Source organism: Nelumbo lutea, chromosome 3 (assembly GCF_056320005.1).
Source record: "Nelumbo lutea isolate HS-2025 chromosome 3, American lotus-T2T, whole genome shotgun sequence".
Lineage (NCBI taxonomy): Eukaryota > Viridiplantae > Streptophyta > Magnoliopsida > Proteales > Nelumbonaceae > Nelumbo > Nelumbo lutea.
The window spans coordinates 8,787,579-8,809,805 of record NC_142686.1 but is presented as its reverse complement, the minus strand read 5'-3'; the positions used below and the strand labels follow the sequence as shown (position 1 = coordinate 8,809,805).

At 36.5% G+C, this 22,227-nt stretch overlaps 1 protein-coding gene across 22 annotated transcripts; it reads left to right on the top strand.

The window, feature by feature from the left end:
* The first annotated feature begins 279 nt into the window (after window positions 1-279).
* On the top strand, window positions 280-21,280 carry DMS11 (Histidine kinase-, DNA gyrase B-, and HSP90-like ATPase family protein). 22 transcript variants are annotated; one of them, XM_088976605.1, is made up of 22 exons: window positions 599-864; window positions 1,764-1,928; window positions 2,015-2,064; window positions 2,376-2,750; window positions 3,070-3,144; window positions 3,267-3,301; window positions 4,369-4,447; window positions 4,581-4,670; window positions 4,759-4,834; window positions 5,522-5,600; window positions 7,172-7,306; window positions 8,089-8,187; window positions 8,275-8,376; window positions 8,468-8,614; window positions 10,665-10,757; window positions 13,909-13,963; window positions 14,075-14,186; window positions 14,406-14,665; window positions 14,745-14,851; window positions 15,852-15,931; window positions 20,450-20,492; window positions 20,956-21,280. In XM_088976605.1, exons 3-22 carry the CDS (start codon window positions 2,043-2,045, stop codon window positions 21,055-21,057), a joined length of 2,166 nt encoding a protein of 721 aa, XP_088832731.1. In that variant the 5' UTR covers window positions 599-864; window positions 1,764-1,928; window positions 2,015-2,042; the 3' UTR covers window positions 21,058-21,280. The 22 variants fall into 22 exon arrangements, with proteins under 22 accessions (XP_088832737.1, XP_088832736.1, XP_088832742.1 ...); XM_088976603.1 differs by having other exon boundaries at window positions 645-864; window positions 2,012-2,064; XM_088976604.1 differs by having other exon boundaries at window positions 798-964.
* Window positions 21,281-22,227: the final 947 nt, after the last annotated feature.

The following is a 22,227-nucleotide window of genomic DNA, read 5'->3' as shown; positions in this document are numbered from 1 at the left end:
TCATCCTAAAACTGTTATTGAGTCAAAAACCGTTGATTTAATTAAGGATCCATGGTCCAGGTAGTTGAATGGTTGAACCACTAATTATCTTTTTATATATCTTTTTATTTATTTTTTAAATCAGAATGTATCACTTATTTGAATTAGACGGTGAGACCATTCGGCCCAGGAACCGGTCCCGAAAATGATTCCATGTCCGGTCCTTAATAAACAATTTCTTTAATTTAATGAACTCGAAAAATTAGTGACATAAATGTCAAAGCGGCCATGCGCAATGGTACCAAACATTAGGAAGATTCTTTTTAAAGAAAAATTTAAAAATTAGTACAAATCTTTTTTATTTTGAAAACTTCGGATATGCCAAGCATTTTTACCCAATTTAAAAGCCTAAGATTTAAATCGCTGCGGCCGAACCACCGAAAGCATCCAAAGAGGCGGTAGTCGATGAACTTTCATATTTCGTTATTTAGCGTGGGAGTTTCATTCTAAACCATTGATCGCCAAATGCCATGTTGCCAGATGAGCTTTCCAACGCCAGTTTCGAGATCCCTCACCTCTATTCTCGATTATAGCACCCTCGATTCTAGTAAGAGGCGCTGAACGAAGCTCTTGTTTTATTGCCGGAAAATGCTCGAGATGACTCCGAGCCTGGTTGCACGTCCGAGCCTGATCTCTTCGGTACGGGAACAATGATCTTAACAGCTGTCAAAGCGTGGAATACAGCTGTTATGCCTTCAATCACGTGACTTTTTAATACTATATATATTCTTTTACTTCAAGAATTTGCTTCTTTGGTTGGGCTTCAAAGTTCAAACCTCTCAGGGATTTTTTGGGTAGAAGGCACCTCTCAGTTTGAGTAATTAGGTATGAACACTAGTTCATTTCCCATTAGTCTTTTCCTTTATGGAAAGGGTTTCTTCCTGTGTTGCTTATAAGAATGTGGATTTCAGAGCCTAACAATTAGGTATGTGTTATCTAATCCCTGATTTCATTAGTTTGAGCAATTAGGTATTAACCCTAGTTCTTCTCTTTTCTCACTTTTTTCTTCAAAGACTGAGAAGGTTTCTGCTGTACTGCTCCTAATAATGTAGATTTCAGTGTTTAGCAATTAGGTGTTCCTGATTCCATTAGTCTTTTTCTGAGCATTTGCTTGTTTTTGTTTTTGTTTTTGTTTTTTTTTTCAATTTGGAACTTACTTGATTTGAACAAGAAATCCTTCTAATCCCACTGATCCTTATACTTATTTTCTTATTGTATTTATTTTTGTGGGTTTACTTTTTTCTCCTTTTTTCCCCATTCTTGTTAAACCAGCTTTGTGTCTTGTCTTCCTAATTAGTATGACTAATGTCTTCCTAATTAGACATTAATTAATTTAATATTGTTTATTTGAATATTTCCTAGTGGTGTTTGTGGTTGATATTCATATTAGATAAAAATAAAGTTTATTTGCAATATGAGGACTCCTTTTGCATTTTAGGAATCGGTAATATTGGTTTTATTATAGATCAAAGATAGTGTTCTGGAGATATGGATATTGCCCATTTTGCTTGTAGTGCTAAACTCCATTTGTTGTGATCACAGCATGTTCAAACTGCACCTTGCAATTTTCCCGGGACAATGCATATAAAATCCATTAAGGGGCAAAGATACATATTTCTGGCTCTTTGCGGTTTTTTTTTTTTTTGTAACTTTAAGAACACTGTAGCTATTGGATTATCTTTTAAATTTATTTTGGTTGTCCACCTTTTTCTTCTTGGTGATAGCATCAGGACCAGTGTGTGCATATCCTTAGAGCTCAGAGAGGGTCTGAAGCATGGGTTTGAGTCTGTTAGCGACCATTGTGTGCAAAAGTGCTGGAGTCTAGCTGTCTAGGTTTGTATGCAATCCCTCCCTCCAAAGTCTCCAAATAATGTCACGACCAGCGTTAGGTATGGCCTTTGACCTGTATCTAAATAATATTCACTTTATATTTTACTGTTTTAATTTTATGTATGCCAAATTTCTGGAACAGTAGGGAAAGAAACTAATGTGGTGTTGCTCAAATGGAACATTTTGTTCCAAGAGGTGTGTTTAGGAGCTCTGTCTCCCTTTGTTTCTCATTCCTGCTCAATCTTTTATTTATTCTTGGTCTGACAACTTAAGGGTCATAACGTTTGTCTTTTCTTTAGATGTTTGAAGCATTTCTATCACAGAAGATAGAGATTGTACCTTTGGTTATTGAGTGCATTTATTAGGAACCAAAATGCTGTTTAGTTGCGCCAAATTACTTGAACTTCCTCCCAATAACATTTTGCCTAGGCATTAAAAGCATGTTGTTTCCTCCCATTTCACTGACCATCTTACATTCAATTTTTTGTATCTTAATTTCTTTTCAGGTTTCAAGATGAGTGTTACACATTTCATAGATTTATGTAGTGATGATGAGATAGGAGAGGCAGTTGTGAAGGTTGAAAAACCCGACTTAGCCCCAGCCATAGTTACAGTGCAACAAAGTGAGTACAGTAAATCCGAACAGGTCCAACAGCAAAGCTCTGAAATCCTTAATACAAGGCAAGAATCTGAAGAGAGCAGAAATTCTAATCCTTTAAATACTGGCCAAAGTGGTTCTGTTATATTGGATGAAGGGGGTTCTCTGCTTGATGTGTCAAGTCTTTCCTCTACATCACCTGGATGCTCTGCACCACTCTGTCGGCAATTCTGGAAGGCTGGGGAGTATGATGTCAGACAGGCTTCGAGAGCTTTACTTCAGGGTATTCGCCTTTCACTTTGATTGGCCTCACTCATCTGTTTATGTTGCATATGTATATTTTGATTGATCTTCCAGTTGATGGTGAGGTTGGCATAATCATGTGGCAAGATTATCATTCAATCCAACAAGCAAGCATTTATAAACTGTAGAACCAAACCCTGGAAAATATTTATTTCTAGACAATATGCCCATGAGAGTAGGATCTAATCTTATCTAGTTGAACATTCCTAACTAATCACCATGGCCCATGTCTTTTTCTTTAAGAAGTATACTTATTGGTATATAATTCCTGAATGCTTTGTTTCTTCTTGTGTTTGCAGATGGGAAAAATCATGTACATGTTCATCCCAAGTTTCTTCACTCAAATGCTACTTCACATAAATGGGCATTTGGAGGTTTGTGCAATCGGTTTATATGATTTGTCAGATATTCTGTTTGTAATTATATTAAGTAGATCTTTTACACATTGTGCCCATATTTACTACTTCTTTTGAGATCTTTCTTGTCTCTTTTGCAGCCATTGCCGAATTGCTTGACAATGCAGTGGATGAGGTATATATCTATTTGTTGCTTTTGAGCTGATCATTTACTCTTTTCTATTGTTCATATCATGATACCACTACTCAACGTCGGCCTAACCTTCAAAAATCAGAAATGATGTCTGTGTCATGTTAACTTTGACCTCAAACATTCAAGGGGCACCTAGTATTAGCTCCAATGGGGCCATCTGGGAGAAACATAAGAGGAATTACGTTTACATTTACTGTCTCTTAAGTCCTAGTGTCATGTAGTAGGTTAATATGAAAGAGCTTACCGCTTTGTATGCATTTCACTAGGTGTTCTTATTCAGTATTTTTGGTGTCAAGTGTTGCATAATGCAATCTTGTTGCAGAATGTTACAGTCATTCAGACTGAATATTGGCAGAGGAGGTTGGGGGCATCAAATGCGTGATGATTGGATATATGGCCCTGTATTTTTAATTATGTGCTTATTGACTATCATGTTGACAAATGCAAATGCTTATTTCTAATATAATAGAGCTTTTTGCATACCTATTTCATGTTTTCTACTTTCTAATTTCTAAATTGTTTATTTGTATGGATTTCTCTCTCACCTTCTACTTTCTTGATTACAAGTTTATCTTGTAGTTCTTTTTAGTCAAGGTGGTTACTTTTTTTGATCAGAAATTGTAACTTCATTATTGAGATTTAAATTCTGAAATACAGAAGTCAACCCCTAGTAGAAGAGGTTGAGACAATAGACATCATACATTACAGAACTGCCCATTACAAACTCTCCCTTACAGTCCCTTGTTTTGCTAAGGTATCATCTAAACCATTAGCTGATCTCCTTACCCACTTAAAACAAACACCCACCTCCCTTGTTATGCTAAAAACTTCCCTATCAGCTGTCTATGTTGCCACATTCCCAGATTCCCTGATTGCATCCACCCAATTGCCAATTTGGAGTCCCCCTCTATCTCAATCTGCTGTAGCCCCAAATGTTTGGCCAATCTTACTCCTTGATGTAGAGCCAAGATTTCAGTCAAGGTGGTTACTTCATTCCCGTGGCATCAGTTCATTCATGTTTTGCAGTTTATTATTGTTTTGATTGCTAGATACAAAGTGGGGCCACCTTTGTCATCGTTGATAAAACCTCAAATCCAAGAGACGGGTCTCCAGCTTTGCTAATTCAAGGTATTTTTTATTTCTTGATTTTTGTCAATCATTTGGACCATGGTCATTGATGTAAGTTTGGGAACTTTTCATAGTTGACTTGTGTTCTTTCATCTGTATTTTGTTCATCTAAAACCTTGTTTGGTTCAACAAGATGATGGTGGAGGAATGGACCCAGATGCCATGCGTCGCTGTATGAGCTTTGGTTTTTCAGATAAGAAATCAAAGTCTGCTATTGGGCAGTGTAAGGAGTCTGTGCCTTCTTATTTGCACATTTCTTATTCTTTTGTTTTCTTCCCGTTATTTTAATTGGGTGGCTTGTAGACTTTCAGATGGAAATGGCTTCAAGACAAGCACTATGAGACTTGGAGCAGATGTTATTGTCTTCAGCCGTCATATGGGCAAGAGGTTTGAATTACGATATCAAAATCTTTAATTAGCATTTTATGCTGTTTTTCTTCTTTTGCTATTTCATAGATGAGTTTTACAAGTCAAGTCAGATTAGTCTTAAGGAGTTATAGCAATATCTCTTGTCCTAGGTGATTGCATTATGAACATTGACTAACTAGTTAGTGATGCAGTTTGTCTAACTCTCAACTGAGATGATTAGTTGGTACTTTTGTAACATTGAACACTATTTAATAACGTTTCTTGAAGGTCTTCCATCAAAAAATACAAACAAATTAAATATTATTTGACCTGCAAAATTCGATTGTTGAGAATGTCAGAAGTTTGTATTTTTTTCATTATAGTTGGGGAATGAGTGGGGGAAATTATATGGAAACCAAAAACCAGATATCCCCTTTATGAGCGAAACATTGTTTTCATTATATACAGAAGTTTGCTACTTGACTGCTGTATGAGTGAAACATTGTTTCAATTTTGTATTTTATTTTTTTCTGGTATGATTTACCTGCTGGGTAGATGATAGATTGGTATCATTTTCCTTTTGAACAAGTAAATACTACATTGGATTTATTCTCTTCTATAGAATTATCTTATCATGTTTCTGGACAAATGAAATATCTAATTCTTTTGAGATGTACTTTATCATTAAGATTCATGTTTCCTCTTTGATGGACTTCTTTTAAACAGGACGTTGACTCAGAGTGTTGGACTCCTTTCTTATAGCTTTTTGAGACAAACAGGTCATGATAGAATAGTTGTACCAATGGTGAGTCTGGTTAAATCATCTTGTTACCGTAGCTGGTTATATTTCTTCTAGATGGTTGACTTTAGTCGATATCAATTTATGTGTTCTGCTTTAGAGGGTTTAGATATATTCAGTGGGGTATCTATTTGTCTGAGTATTGTTGATGGTAATTTTCATGCACAAGTGGTGTATAAGTGGGGGCTGTCAATGGGTTGGGTCTAGTTCGAGTCAGGTAGATCCAGTCCCAAACCAATAAGAAAATACCCAGTCTCAGTCCCAATTCCAACCTAGAGCTAGGTCTGTAAGTAATAGACTGATTATGTACCTTGTGCTTTTGATTATGGTTCTATCTTATCATCTAGGTACATCTTCAAAGGCACGCCTGTGGTGTGCCTAGGTGCATTTTAGGGTAGTCGCCTCGCCCAGGTCCTAGGCGGAACAATTTTCAAAAGGCACACGCCTAATGCACCTAGGCGGGTGCCTGGTGCACCTTGTGCCTTGGCCCAGGCATGCGCCTTTTTGAAAATTGTACGCTTTTTTGTTTTTTTTGAACCTAGCCTGACCATGCCCCTTGAGGAAAGGCCAAACAAGTCCATGTTAGGGTCTTAAATTCTTAATTCTCACACAAAAAAATAATGATTTTATAATTTTAATTATCTTTTAAGGGCATGGCACAAAGGCTACTCGTAGAATCAGGAATGCAATATGTTTTACATCACATTAGCTACTTGAAGTAATGCAATTGAGGAAAAAAAGAGATTGTGGGCTTTACATGCTTGAAAATGTTTTATATGTTTGATTTTATTTCTAAATTTTCATTTAAATATGCTTTACATGTTATGTTTATGTATTTTAATTTTAGATAATAGGTTTTTTAAACCATTAATTTTAAAATTTAAGTTTCTATTTCTTATTAATATTATGTTTTATATTTTTGATTTTTTGCATTTTTTTTGATTTTTCTGACATTTTTACGTTTTAGCAAATTTTTGTGCCTTGCTTAAAAAAGGTGTGCACCTTGCCTTGCGCCTCAGACACAAAATGGCCCTTGCGCCTCTTTTGCACCTTGTGCTTTTAACACACTGCATCTTCTGCATTGGTGACAATTTTATACACTTTACACGAAATCATTACATGTAAAATGTGAGACAGAACCTGTATAATGGGGTTGGATTGGTTTCTGTCCGTTGAGTCAACCCAATCCATTGAGAGCACTAATAAATGATACAGTCTATGCATGTAAAAAATGACCATTTCAGGGTTAACTTCTAATGGTGGGAAAACATTTTTGTTTACCTTGGATAATTGCAATCATGCATACAATAGTAATTTTCAAGTGTTAAAAACATTTATATCTTTGTAACATGGATAGTCAGATAGTTATCTTTGGCTTTAGGGATATATTCAAGGGGAGAGTCATTGAATGGTAGGCCATGAATGCTTTACATGGATAGTGCATCCTGATGATCCATTGGTCTAGGGCTACTTTACTGGTCATAATACTAAGATTGTGAGTTTACTGTTTGTTGCCTGATATCCTTCTTGACTGATGCTGTCTCCCTAGCAATGTTCATGATATTTGTTATTTGTAGGTGGATTATGAATTCAACATATCAACTGGCACGTTCAGAACCTTTTTACGCTATAGCAAAGAGCATCTCTTGTCTAATCTGTCCATGCTATTGAAGTGGTCTCCATATGCAACAGAATCAGATCTGCTTAAGCAAGTATGTTTGTAAAATATCTTTTTTTATGGCCTGCTTGCTTGCTTGATTTATTTATTAATATATTTATTTGTTTTTTTGGATATTAGTGAATAGATAAATGTTTCTAGTTTCCTAAAGCACTTCATTAGAAAAACTTGGGCCTGATTAACTGTATTCACCAGTTTAGCTATCTTTAGAGTCTTAAGAATGCTATCAGATGGCAGTTGGTGATCAATGTCTAGAATTTCAACTGAAAGTTGAGTTGGGTTTTAAGTGCCTAATATAGGACTAGATAGGTAAAGATGCTCTAATGTGCGGTTTAAACTGAAAGTTCAGTTGGGTTAGAGGTGCAACGTGGGGGCTTGGATCTGCTACCCAAAAGTTGTTCCCACTTCCCTACCCACGGGAATATCTCCCTTTTCATTCATTGGGAGATGTTCGCAATACACGGTGGTGGTGTTCTGTGGGTAGAGATGTGGGAACATGTTGTGGTAGCAGATTGGAGTGTGCAACTTGGGCGGGCTTGGTTTGGGATTTTGTTAAAATTTGAATGGGCCAACCTGGAAACCTAGGCTTGATGAAGTGTAATATCTTCAAATCAGGTACCCTACTTGAATCCCTAATTTGGGTAATTTTCTGGGTTTTTTTTTTTTTTTCTGGAAATTGGATGAGCTTAACTGGGTTTATGGATGGTGCATGGGAAGTGTTTAGGACACAAAAGGCTGGTTTGATTTAGGCTTGCATATGGCACACAGAAGTCAGGTTTAAATTTAATGCACTCTCTTTTTGGATTTAATGAGCAGTTTGATGACATTGGACATCATGGAACAAAAGTTATTGTTTACAATCTATGGCTCAATAATGATGGGGAAATGGAGCTTGATTTTGAATCTAATAATGAGGTTAATCTTTACTCTTTCTCATTCCCATCTTATCCATATTGCGTAATTGTTTTCAATGACATTGATTCTCATGATTTGGCATTACAGGATATTCTAATCAGTGGTGCTGACCAAATAGTTAAGACTGGTCATCACTCAAAGATGCCAAGTGAACAGCATATTGCTAATCACTTCCGTCATTCTCTTCGTGTGAGTTCAGGTTGCTCTATCTGAGTTTGATATACCAGGAGTTAGAATAAGTCTCTTTATACTAAACCTTGTTCTTGAACAAACTCCACAGGCATATTCATCCATCTTGTACCTTCGGATTCCTCAACATTTTAGAATAGTATTGCGTGGACGAGTTGTTGAGCATCACAATATTGCCAATGATCTCAAATTTCCTGAATACATCATGTACAAGCCTCAAACAGGTGGAAATATGGAGGTTTGTGTCACATTGTCCTCTGCATTATATGTCATATTTTAGTTGTTTTGATCTTTTCTTTTGGGAGTTGTTGGTAGAACCTGCTAAATATAAGTTCTATGCTACACCTATTTTTGCAGCATATAAACTGACAATTTTGATATTGTTATTTTTCTGTACAAGTTCCTCCTTTGGTTTGTGCTTTAATGGAATCATGGTGCACCGTTTATCTATAAGAAAGCTTATTTTCTCTGTTTCATATGGGCTATCATACATACTTTTTACTATTCTTTTTTAATAGAACCAAGGTTTAAAATGTTGATGTCGATGGAAATGTCGCTTACCAAAATATAGGACATATGTCGGAAATGTTGAGGGGAAATATTGTAAAAATTAGAGACATTGTGGAAATACTACGAAATATGTGGGATGTGCAATGATATTTTGTAAAATGATAAAAGAAGCATTAATACATATTTCTAGACTATTATCTTATTCCCAACCATTATATAAAGCTAAGGAACTAAGATCAATAACAAATTAGTAAATGACGATTTACTGATTTATTATGCATTTTGATGTTTTTACAAGGTTATCTGATATTTTCTTTTCTTATTTTTAATTATGATTTAATATAAATTCTAAAATATTTATTTCACACTAGTAAATAGAAATACATTTATTCTGATTTTTTAAATATTAAAGTTATAATACATTACGTTTTATTATAAATTTAATAATCTGATTCTCTTTTTTGTAGTATTAAGATTATGATAAATTCTGATTTCCTATAAAACTAAATGAATTTATTATGATTTTTAATACTAAACTTAATAAATTATGATTTAGTATAAAATTTAATAAATTTATTTTGATTTTTTATATTAAATGTAGAATATGATTTATTATAAAATTTAACAAACATTTTCCTATTTTAATAAATATTTTAAAAAATACTAGCTAGTTATTATTTTATTACTTGAAAAGTATTTTATGTTTTATATTATAAAGTAATTAATTTATTCTTTTGTTTTTATATTTTGTTATTTATTTTTTATAAATATTTTATTTGAAATTTTAAATAGAAATTATTAATGGAATAATTTATATTAATATATTGTATTATAATAATATAATATACTAATTTATTATATTATTAATGTACATTAGTCAACATTCTGTCAACATTATCGACATCCTGTCAGCATAATAGGAAAAACTGTCTTTTTTTGTTATTTGGATTGATTTGGTTGACAATGTCGACTGAAATAATGTAATTTTTATATTATCATCCATTTTCATGTCGGTGAGCCTCAACATCAACATATGTCAGGCGACATTAGCGACATTTCGCGACATTTGAAACCATGAATAGAACTGATGGTTGAACATGGAGAAATGATTGCATTTTCACATTTTCAATGTATGCGTTATGCTCCAATTAGATGTATGCATAGATAATATACATGATATATTGATATGGAAGTTGACATGCATCTAGCTAGGATTTTTTCCTACCTCTAATTGGTAACTGCATGTAATATAGATTTCATATGTTATTAGTTATAGGTAAGCAGGAATATTTTGCCATTCTTGGTTGTGTTTGGGCTGGCAGAATATCCATGTCCTAGGACCTAAAACATTGAATAACAAAATATGTGTAGGGGTATGGCCTCTAGTGACATGGTTGTCCTCCAAAAGACTGGAATGGCACATAAATTGATTACCAAATATGCTTTGCAACAGAGTGATGGTATATGGAGGCATGCTATGGTACAATTACAATACAATTTTACTATGATAGTTAGCTATACCTTTAACCTTAATGGATCTATGCACTTGAATGCTGTAATTACAAAATGGGGAACTTTAAGTGCGAGAACAGGAATGCAGTCAACTGCTCTAGTTTTGACCTATGCTACCCAGATACAGCAAGGGTACAGTATCGGATATGATTGAAGTATCAAACATGATATGGCACCCTAGTACAGTTATCTGAATAACGTAGGTTTTAACTTCTAATTTGTTGCCATTATTTACTATTATCTTGCTTCTTGGTTTCAATTTTTAGGCCATAGTTGTCACGACAATAGGATTTCTGAAAGAGGCTCCCCAAGTGAATATCCATGGCTTCAACATATACCACAAGAATCGTCTTATATTGGTAAGATTTTTATTCTTGCTTGGAATTTACCGGGTGAACTCTCCTTTATTTAGTTTATATTTTCCATAGGTATCTTGAAACCATTATTTGCATTTTTTATCCCCTATTTTTTTCCTTGGTAGGTTCAGAAAGTTCAAACAATCTTCTTTGTGATTGTTCAAGCTTAAATAAGCTTTTCGTAAAAACATTTCCACGGGAAAAAGTGTGCCAGTTTTGGCAATGTGGTTCATGTGGGTGGAGTGGTTTTGAGGGAACAGTCCTTTGATATTGAGGCTCTTTACTTATTGCATTGCCTTCCCCTTATGGATTACATTACTTGGTCCTCTCCACATGAATACCCATTATTGTTTTCGGTTAGAATTGCCTCTAGTATAAGCTGTTAGACTTCTTTTCCTCTGATGTGTTTTTCATGGAAGCTATAGACTCCTTACTTTTTGCATTACCCTCCCCTTAGGTATATTACTTGGTCCTCTCCACATGAATACCCATTATTGATTTTGGTTAGAATTGTCTCTAATATAAGTGGTCAGACTTCTTTTCTTTTGTGTTTTTCATGGAAAGTAGCATCTATAGAATGGACATCATGTAGAATTTATTTAGGAATTTAATTTTCTATGTAATTTTGATTCCTTTTACGATCCAATAAGTGCCAATATTCCTATTGCTGGAGCTGTTAGGCTACTAGCCTACTACATTGGCCTTGATTATGTTGAGGAGAATTTTCATCTCCATTAGTTTCAACCTTTGGTCCCAGTTATCTGTTATCTTATTCCATTTGATCATTTCCCAGTGCATGATTTCTTTCAGGTTTACATATGCAGTTCAATAATTCAAGCTGAGTTCATTTTGAAAATGGTTTGCGGCTTTAGTTATATTGCTTTTCTCATACAATCTTTAGAAGGTAGAGACACGAGGCAAAGCACTAGGATCATTCATTGTGCGAGGTGAAAGCCAAATTTTGTTGTTTGAATGAAAAAAAATAAATAAATAAATAAACAAACTAAAATTAGAACAAAGTATAAATTATAAAATCATGCTCATAAAAGACAATATCTATGTATAATTAAACTAATTGTGTTCTTATAAATCCTTTGTAGTGCACAACCCAAAAATACATATTTGAATGGCACCCAAAAACAAAAAGAAAAACAGAGATAAAGATAAGTGAACAAAGAGAACACACAGACTTACATGGTTCATCTTATATAGCCTACATCCACGGGTGGAGGAGTAGAAGCCACTATAGAGTCAGCAATTGTGAACAGTACAGAGCTGTGCACACAGAACTGGTGATTTAAAAGTGCAAGGGGCAAATTGTGCTCAAGGCTCAAGGCTCATGGTGAGGCACGTGCATTTTTTGAAGCAAGGTGCAAACATAGTTTTCAAGGTGCCAAGGCGAGGCTAGGCGTCCACAGGGCGCCCAGGCGCCTAGGTGTTGGAATTTTAAAATGTTAAATTTCTTGAGTTTTTTACTTTATCTATGATTTTCTAAGCTATTTTATTGGTTTTGTGTGCTAACTAGCAACTAGCAAGCACATATACTAACTATTAACTCTATAAATCACTCTAATGAGTATAAATTTCATATAACTAGCAAGCATGTACACTAACTATTAACTGAAAAAAAAGTGCAGGAACTAGGAAGGGATGGGAGGAGTATAGGCCCCTGTTTTTTCAAAAGAAAAAAAGGGACTGAGACTATCAACTGAGAACAGTCAAGGGCGGAGCCCCTGTTTTTTCAGAAAAAAAAGGGACTGAGACTAGGACTAGCGACTGAGAACAATCAGGGGCAGAAGAAGAAGAAGAAGAAGAAGAATGAGTGGAGCTGTGGAGGAAGGGAGGAGAATAGGGGTTAAAAAATGACTGAAGCTGGGCTGGAAGAAGAAGGAGAAGGAGAAGGAGAAGGAGAAGAAGAACTTACCTGCTGAAGCCGGGGCATGAAGTCTTCGGCTCTACTCCCTCTCCAATCGAATCGAAAAAACATATGTTATGCATATGTTTTATTCTTTTATTTTAAAAGATTAAAGCATCTAATAAAATATCAAAATAATAAATAAAAAAATTTAGCCCGCTTAAGTGTCTGGGCAGGCGCCTAGCATACAAAAATCCAGGGCGTTTGGGCGAGGCGACCATGGAAAACCGCCTAGTTGCCTAGGTGTCACCTTGATACTATGGGTGCAAAGTACAGAAATGCCAAAAAAAATAAAAAATATTAAACATAATATAAATTTAAGTTTTAAAATAAATGTTTTAGAAAACCTATTATCTAAAATTAAATACATAAACATAACATGTAAAGCACATTCAAATGAAAATTTAAAAGTAAAAGCAAACATATAAAACATTTTTCATGCATGTAAAACCTACAATCTCTGTTTTTCCTCAATTACATCACTTCAAATAGCTAATGTGATGTAAAACATCTTGCATTCTTGATTCTACGAGCTTCCTTTGTACCAAGCCCCTCGTGGCAAGCCCAAATAAATCCATGTTAGTGTCTTAAGATCTTAATCCTTACACAAAAATAAATGATTTTATAATATTAATAGTCTTTTTTTTATTCATCAAGAAAATATTAATTGTCTTTTAAGAAGGTATTTTACTAGGATGAATGAATGAACAACATTAGCAAATAGTGGGTTCTTGTTGCTTGGTTCAGTGTAGGTCACGAAGCCAGTCATGACAAAGAATTCAAGGCACAAACATAGCATCCTTCAAGAACAAAACCTTTGCTATTAATGTAATCTCTGAATGTAAAATAAAACCTTGAGTATTAGAAACCTTTAATGTTTAAACAAATCACCCGTTAAAAACTTCAAATGGTCTTTAATTTGTTTTTGTGACGAGAATCCTACTTAAATTAATGTACAACACGTTCTTGACATGACAAGGCTTCTCAAGGTGTGCACCATGTGCCTTGTACTATTAGGCATGAGCCTGAAGATTGAACATCAGGTGGTTTTCCTTAAGACTTTCCTTGAGGTGAGCTTCAAAGCATAAACCTCACGTCTTCTAAGACAGTCAAGGTAATTGAAGTGCCGAAAGCCTTTAGCATTTATAATTCTCCCTTCATGTATTCAATATTCTTTTGATTCATTTTAGTGTGACAGTAAAGCTCTTCTTACATCATTCTGTTGAAATCTATTTGCAGCCATTTTGGCGTGTAGTTCGTCAAACTGGTGGTAGTAGAGGCAGAGGTGTTGTTGGTGAGAAGTCTTCGATGCACTTGTCCTTTATACAACTTTAGGTGTTTGTTTCCCTCCTTCAAGTGAATATATTCCAGATTCATACTGAAAGTTTTGGTAATGTTTTGATAGGCATATTGGAGGCAAATTTTATTGAGCCAACTCATGATAAACAAGATTTTGAGAAGACTACACTTTTCCAGAAGCTTGAAACACGCTTGAAGGAAATGACATTTGAGTATTGGTAATCTTTTTTCTGATCACAACAACATAGGAGTTCAAACACTTTTATGCTTCAATTAAGATTTAAGACCACTCTTAAACAAGTAAATAGCTTGGTACGGTTAAAATTTTCTATTCTATGCAGCCTCTTTGTTGTGATTACGAAATATTCAATTTTAATTGGATATCAGTGTTTTAATGTTATTACAAAAAAAAATTCAGATTCAATTAAATTTTGCAGGGATTTTCATTGTGAGTTGATTGGGTATCACCGGACTAAGAAATCTCCAGCTACACCAGTGCCTCCCCAGGAGTTGCCTCTTTCTGGAACGTATGGTGGTCCACAATCTGGTACGTTGAACCAGAGGTCCTATGCAGTTAACAGTCCAAGAGTAGCTTCTTCAGGAAGAACCCTTCAAAATCTTGCAGCAACTCCAACCCAAGTATCAGTAGGCACATCAAGGGAATCTATTAGCAACAATCAAACCAGCACCCAGCCTGGTAAATTCTACTTATTTTTTAGTGTCATGTATTTCAGTCTTTCAGAGCATTAGTGATATCCTGTTTACAATGTGGGCAGGGTTAGTCATGAAAAGGAAAGAACATGATCATACAATAGAACCAGAAAGGTTGAAAAGGCAGATAAGCACAGAGGCAAATGAGAATGATGCTGCAATCAGAACACAGGTTTTGCAATGAGAAACTTAACTGATTATGTGCCGGCAATGAGAATGCTGTTCTACTGTTTCCAACAAAAAAATGAGAATGCTGTTCTACATTCAAACTGATTTCAACATATAGGAGATCATTTATTATTAGCCTAAAATATCTTATTTTTGTTATATTTGATAGGATGACTGGTTTCCTTAACTATAATATTTAGCTGTGTTATTTGTATCTACTGTATAATGGGCTATTGTTTTCATTCCTTCAGGAGTTGGGAGATAGCAAATAGGATAGGCTGCTTCTTTAACTCTCCCCTTTTCTGCACTCTGATTTTGCAAGTAAAGCTTAATAGATATTATTTTCATTTCTAGTGTATAATGGGCTATTGTTTTCATTCGTTCAGGAGTTGGGGAGATAGCAAATAGGATAGGTTGATCCTTTAGCCTCTTGAACTCTCCCTTTTTCTGCACTCTGATTGTGCAAGTAATTAAAGACTAATAGTCATTTCGGTCCATGATAAATAATTCTGCTTTTTGGTTTAATTACATTTGTAAGGTTGTTGATATAAGTATTTTATATACCTATACATACAAGTATTGTGTGTGTAAACTCAAACCTCAAGCAAAAGTAAGATGAGGCAGTCGTTGTGTCCTGGTTTCTTGGTTTCAGTTTTGCAGAATTCCATCAAATAATGTTATACAGTACTTGTCTAGTTGGGTAGCTTAAGATGCTCTGTTTGTATCATTTACTTGGTATGGTTAGATCATATTTCAATCCTTGACCAAGCTTTTAGTGCATTTTATCTGTTTGTGTATTGCGTTGTATTTTTATTATATTGTCCATCAATTAGGTTACAAGTAGGACAACCTAAACAAAAGATCCTTTTATTTTGTTCTTTTGTGTATGTCATTTTCCTGTCTACATTTTTGTCATTCTTCCTTTTCTTTTGGGTTGAGTTATCCTTCTTTCTTTAGTTATACCAGGGGAATCTCATTTACTGACCTATCTGTTTTTTTGATAGCCCCGGGATCATATCGATAACCAATTGCAAGATCCAGAAGTCATAAGCCTTCTGCAAGAAAACAAGAAGCTCCATGCACAGTGAGTATATAAGAAGGCTTTTCAAGATTTCAGATGTTCTTTGAATATTGTTTTTTTTTCTCCAACTCGAAGAAGTAACTCGAAAAACCTTTTGAGGGTCTAGTAGTAGTTGCTTTTCACATTGCCTCCATTACTACAATAAATAGAGTGAAAATTAAGTTTAAATGAAAAGAATTAACGTGACTCTCTTTTGGGCCAACAAAGAAACTGGGTGAACTAGGGGTGGGTCGAAATGGTGGGCCTAATATTCAGGTGGGGTCGGACAAGAATGTTGAGTTTGTGGACCCTCTTATTTCTCCTGGGCCAAGGGAGAGAAAATCTTATTCAGTTGGGCCCAGTTTTGAGCCCATTTCTAAGAAGTCAAGGTCACATGATCACTTAAGTCCACACGTGACCACAAGGAGGTCACATGGTTACTTAAGTCCACATGTGACAGGGAGGTCACATGATCACTTAATGCAGCACGTAAACAGTGTGAGGGAACCTCTGATAGACGATGTTAACCATCTATCATCTTCATCCTCGAGTTCTTCTACTCGTTCTTGAAAGGGAGGGCAGAGTCAACACTCAAGCTGCTCCTTGTAGTGGATCTCAACGAAGAATCTGAATCGGCTGTTGCCTGAGAGGTGGAATCCAAGAAGCATCAAGCGGTCTGTATTAGAAAGGCTAGGATTTGGCGTTTGGTCTGGAGAAGAAAGCGGTAGTGATGGGGACTTTGAGTCAGATGGAACCTCGAGTCTGGGTAGTCTCGATCCGTGCACAAGACAAAATTTGATAGAAACAGGAAGCTTGAATACATAGGTTATGTTCTTAGAAGAAGAGGGGATTGTTGCAGACTATTCAAGGAAGAAAGAAGTACAGGAGGCATTGCAAATGCTGGACAACTCTTTCTATCTCAAGTTGAGGAAGTCAACGTAATCACTCAAGGCTCTCGGGATTTAAATGGAAAAACTCAACCCTTTCTATTGAACTTGGATAAGGATGACCAGAAAGGGAAGTACTGGAGTCGGGTCTTCAAGGGAGTAAGTTAGATGTTGCTGTTAACCTTATCATGAACGCTTAACAAATGTTCCCTTGTAAGGAAGTGGCACCGGAATCAGTCATCTTTGGCAAACAGTCCAGTCCTAGCTTCTTGAATGCTCTCCCTAACCTATTCACCCGGATTTTGTGAATAAAGTAAAATTTTGGTGGAATGAGGAATTGTGGGGTACAAAATGGAAAGTGGTAAGATTTCACAAGAAACTACAGAGGATAAGAGCCAAAATAAAAGATTGGAATAAGGAACATTTTGGAAGACTTGAGGAGCAAAAAGTGAATCTAATCTCTAGGATAGAAGAGTTGGATGAAAGAGAGAATCTAGAATGGAGGAGGGTTAGAGAGTTCTGAGGGGACAGTTGAAGGACCTAGAAGAGGTCTTACTGAGGGAAGAAATAAGCTGGAGGCAAAAATCAAGGCATTGACAGATTAAGGAAGGTGATGGGAATACTAAGTTTTTTCATGATGTAGCAAATGGGAGGAGGAGAAAAAATTGTGTCTAAGTTAGAGGTAGGGGGGAGGAATTCACTAACCTGGGTGATATTGCTAGGAAGTTTGTGGAACATTTCAAATCGATTTACAAAAGACCCTTGGAAGAGAGGAGGAAAGCGAAGGGATTGATTGGTCAAGGTTGGAGGAAGATCGGGTTAGGTGGTTGGAAAGAAACTTTGAGGAAGAAGAGATTAGGAAGACTATATTTTTGATGGACAAGTCCAAAGCTTCAGGATCAGATGGTTTTACAATGGCTTTTTACCAGGATTGTTGGGAGGTGATAAAAGATGATCTTTGTGAGGTTTTAGGCCAATTAGCTTGGTGATTAGTATTTATAAAATCCTAGCCAAGGTCTTGTCTTTAAGGATTAAAGAAATCCTCCCCTCCATTATTAGTCAGGCTTAAGGGGATTTCATCCAAGGGCATCAAATAATTGATCAGATTTTGATTGCCAATGAATGTGTGGAAGAGATGATGAGGTACAAGCAGATAAGCTTTGTTTGTAAGCTTGATCTAGAGAAAGCTTATGAGTTGGTGGACTGGTAGTTCCTACTAGAGGTTTTGAGGAAGTGTGGGTTTGGGGAAAGACGATGTAGTTGGATGACTGGTTGTGTTAGCTCTTGCCACTATTCCATCCTAGTAAACAGAGTGGTGAGGGATTATTTTCCAGCTAGTAGCCCTTCCTCTTTACCTTGGTAGCTGATGTGTTTAGTCGAATTATCGCTAGGGCTGATAGGGAAAATGTGATAAGGAGTTGGAGAGTAGGCACAAACCGAATTCCAGTCACTCACCTTCAGTTTGCAGATGACTTGATGATCTTCTATGAGGGAGGTTTCAGTGAGAAGGTGGAAAATTTGAAAGAATTGATTACAGTTTTTTTGAAGGAGTCTCTAATTTGAAAATCAATCTAGGAAAAAGTTGCATAGCCGGAGTAAATTTAGTTTTTGAGGAGGTTGGGGCGATTGCAGGCTGTCTTGAATGCTCGATTTCCTCCTAGCCTTTGTCTTACTTAGGGCTTCCGTTGGGAGCAAACCCTAGGGAGAGTAGGTTTTGGACCCCAGTCTTTGAGAAGTTAGAAACGGGACTAGCTGTTTGGAAGAAAAACATCTCTTTGGGTGGGAGGATCACTTTGATAAAAGCTACCCTCATGCATCTATCTACCTATTATCTCTCTGTCTTTAGGATGCTGTCTAGGGAAGCGAAGAAGTTGGAAAATTGATGAGAGATTTTAGGGCAAAAAGACCATTTAATTAAGTGGGGGGTTGTGCGTAGAAGCAAAGAGGAGGGAGGATACTGTCTAGGGATACTGTCTAGCATGAAGTAGTGAAGAGTATTCTTGGATGTTCAAAGAGTGGTTGGGATGCTGGTGCATCAAGGAGGGCTAACCTAGCCACACCTTGGAAAGCAATTCACAAAGTTCTTTCATAGCTCCTTAGTTGTGTCAGGTATGATGCTTGTTCAGGTAATTCTATTCGGTTTTGGGAGGACATTTGGGTTGGAGATCTCCCTTTGAAAGACCTTTTTCCTTCATTATACTCTGGTTCCTTGTATAAAAATGAGGTGATCTCAAAATTCCTTACGCCGAATTTATCCTTACCAACTTTGTCTTGGGATTTTGGTTTCCGTAGAGGATTAAGGGATGAGGAACTTGAGTGTTTGTCTACTCTTTTATGTCTCCTTGATAAGGTTTGGTTGGATCCCTCAAAACTTGATAAAAGGATTTGGGCCATTCGCCCGAAAGGGTCTTTTTCTAGTGGTTCCTTTTTCAAGTTCCTTTGCCAATCTCCCTCTCATCAAAGTTTCCCTTTCAAAGAAGTCTGGTGTAGGCCGGTCCCCCCCCTCTCAAGGTGTTATGGCTTTGTGTTGGGAAGTGTGGCATGGTAAAGTAAACACGATGGACAACCTACAAAAGAGAAGACCCGTCCTTTGTATTTTACCAAACTGGTGCATTCTTTGCAGATCTGATGGTGAGGATTGTAATCATCTATTTTTATCTTGTAGTGTCACTGCAGAGCTTTGGGCTTGGCTTCTATCTTTGTGTGGGTGTAGTTGGGATATACCAGCAGAAGTAAGCACAATTTTTAACCCTTCATTCTTCTCTTGGCCCCATAAAAGAGGAAGGAAAATGTGGAGATGCTCATGAGCAGCATTGTTGTAGATAGTATGGGAAGAAAGGAATGCCAGAATCTTCCAAGAAAAAGGAAGAAGCAGGCAAACCTTAAAGGACTGTATTTTGTCCAGGTCTTTACATTGGTTAAAGACTCTAGAATTATTTAACCATTTTACTTTTACTGATTGTTGGAAGGATTGGAAGTTGGTAGCAAGCTGTTCCTCCTACAAGGGAAGGGCAGTGACCAGCTGGGTTCCCCCTCTTCTTGGTTCTTTGAAGTTGAATTTTGATGGGAGTAGCCAGGGTAACCTGGGTCCCTCTGGGATGGGAGGTGTACTGAGGAGTGAGGCTGGAGAGGTTGTTTTAATCTACTCTGGCCCTTTAGGAGTTGGGAACTCTATCCGGGCAGAACTGCTAGCTGCAATACAAGGAATACTTCTTGCAAAAGAAGTGGGCGTGGAGCAGCTTCTGATTGAAGGAGACTCTAAGACATTGGTGGACTGGCTAAATAATTCGGAGGATGTCACTTGGGGCTACGAAAATGAGTTAAAGAAATTCAAATGGCTGACAAGAAATGTCTATAACAGTACAATGGGTTGGGAGATCAGCTAATGCTTTTGTTGATGTCTTGTCAAAACAAGGGATAAATAGGGAAACATTGTTCTGTGCACAGTTGTAACTATTGTTCTAATTTCAACATTCATGTTTTCTCTGTTGTTGTTTCTGTATTTTCTGTTTGGAGAGGCTGCTCCTTGCACCTCTAAGGGGATCTTCTTGTATAAAAAAATGGCTACATTTAACAAGTTTACCCTTTATGGAACCAAGACTGTTTCTTAGTCCATTTGGATTATCCTTGTTACTGTGTTTATCGCTTTTTTCAGGTGCGAGGAATATGAGAAGACGCAACAACAACTTAATCTCAAGGTATTTCAAGGTGGAATGGGAACAGATATCATTGCTCTAACATGTTAAGAAGCAAAAACGATATAATTTTGCTGATGTTGCAATTGTTTTTGTTTACAAAAACAAAGCCTGCCCATTTTGAACACCCCCTAAATGGTTCTTACAAGTTCATTTTAATATGAAAGACTATCAAAATCAGATGACTTTTGTCCCCATCCATTTTTCGAGTTTCCATCCTGTATCTTGGGAGTCTGGATCTCCTGCCCACAAGAACTCTGCCCACGTTTATCAGAGCCATACATAGAGAACATCTCATCCTCTTCGTAGTATTATGCAGGGGGAGATGTTCCCAATTCACGGGGTAGGCGTGGGCAGAGTTGTCGTGGGTAGGAGATCCGGAGTCGTATCTTGGTTGCCCAAGTCAATTTTCATGTTTATATACACATTTTAAAATCTTGTTGAGTCGTTTCAATTTGGCGCACAGGTACAGCGGCTTAGAAGCGAGCTTGAAGAGGTTCAACGTGAGTATGCAAGGCTGTTGGCTGAATCACAAGAGATGGACGCTATCAAGGTGGAGAAATTGTAAATGACTAAATGGGTGGATTTTTCCTTTTTCTTCCTCCAAGAATCCATTTCTCGAGCTTGGAGTTGTGTGTATAGATCAAAATATGATAAAATTATCCCCCTTAAGGGTGTGGTATACTAGGGTTGCTGTGTCCAGGAGTCTGTACATGTACTATTACATTATTACCAAAATTTCCCTTTTGTAAATGATAGAAAGGGTGAAAAAGAATTTTGCTTTGCTGATACATGAACTAGCAATATCTCCTTTTCCAAATCCGGACAAAAATTATGATTCATAAACTGCATAGGGAAACAAAAAATGTGAATAAATAATACTGAATCATGGTTGACACCCTTAAATGTTAAAGTCTTTAATGGTAATTTTTTTTGGTACTAATCTCTGCTTGACACCCATAGGTGTTACTACTCTTTTAAGTGAACAGTAGAAACTATTGGGGCAGTTCATCCGGTGTACCGGCACACCAACTGGGCAACCCCTTAGACTTTGTAAAATATAACCAGTTAATTGGGTGACAAAGATGATTATTAAAAACTTACAATTGGCCCTTGACACTGGGGCCTGTTTGGTTTGCAAGAATAGGGGTTTGCAATTGGATTTGGAATAGATCATTCTGATTCTAACTGTTTGGTTGGGCATAATTAGAATCCTAATCTTATTTCTGGTGGAATGGCATTCTCCCATTTGGACATTCCCTCTCTTCTTTTTGGGAATGAATTTCTATTCTAGTTGATCTTAATTCATATTCTGATTCATGTCTGAACCAAATAAACTATGGTTATAGACTATTTGATTCCGATTTTGAGGGATTTTGATTTCAATTTTGACATGAATCAAACGAACCCTTTGTATCACTCAAATGGGGCACATAGGGTTCAATAACAATGGTTTATATAACGTGTTTTGCATACAAGAAATGCGGTTTATATCATTTAGGTCCAAACCTGGCGGTGACAGACATGATGTTTATGGGTTTTGCCAATTCACTGGACTATCCGGTTGGAATCTGGATATGGTGTGATTATGGGTTTACCAGTTCCATGGGATCGAGTCTGGAAACACAAATGTGCGAACATGGCTAGGTGACCAATCACGAGTGAATATGTAGGTCAGTAGGTGTTGGGAACACAATACCGTTTTCAAAACGGTGCTTATTTTTTGTTTGGAAGTGGT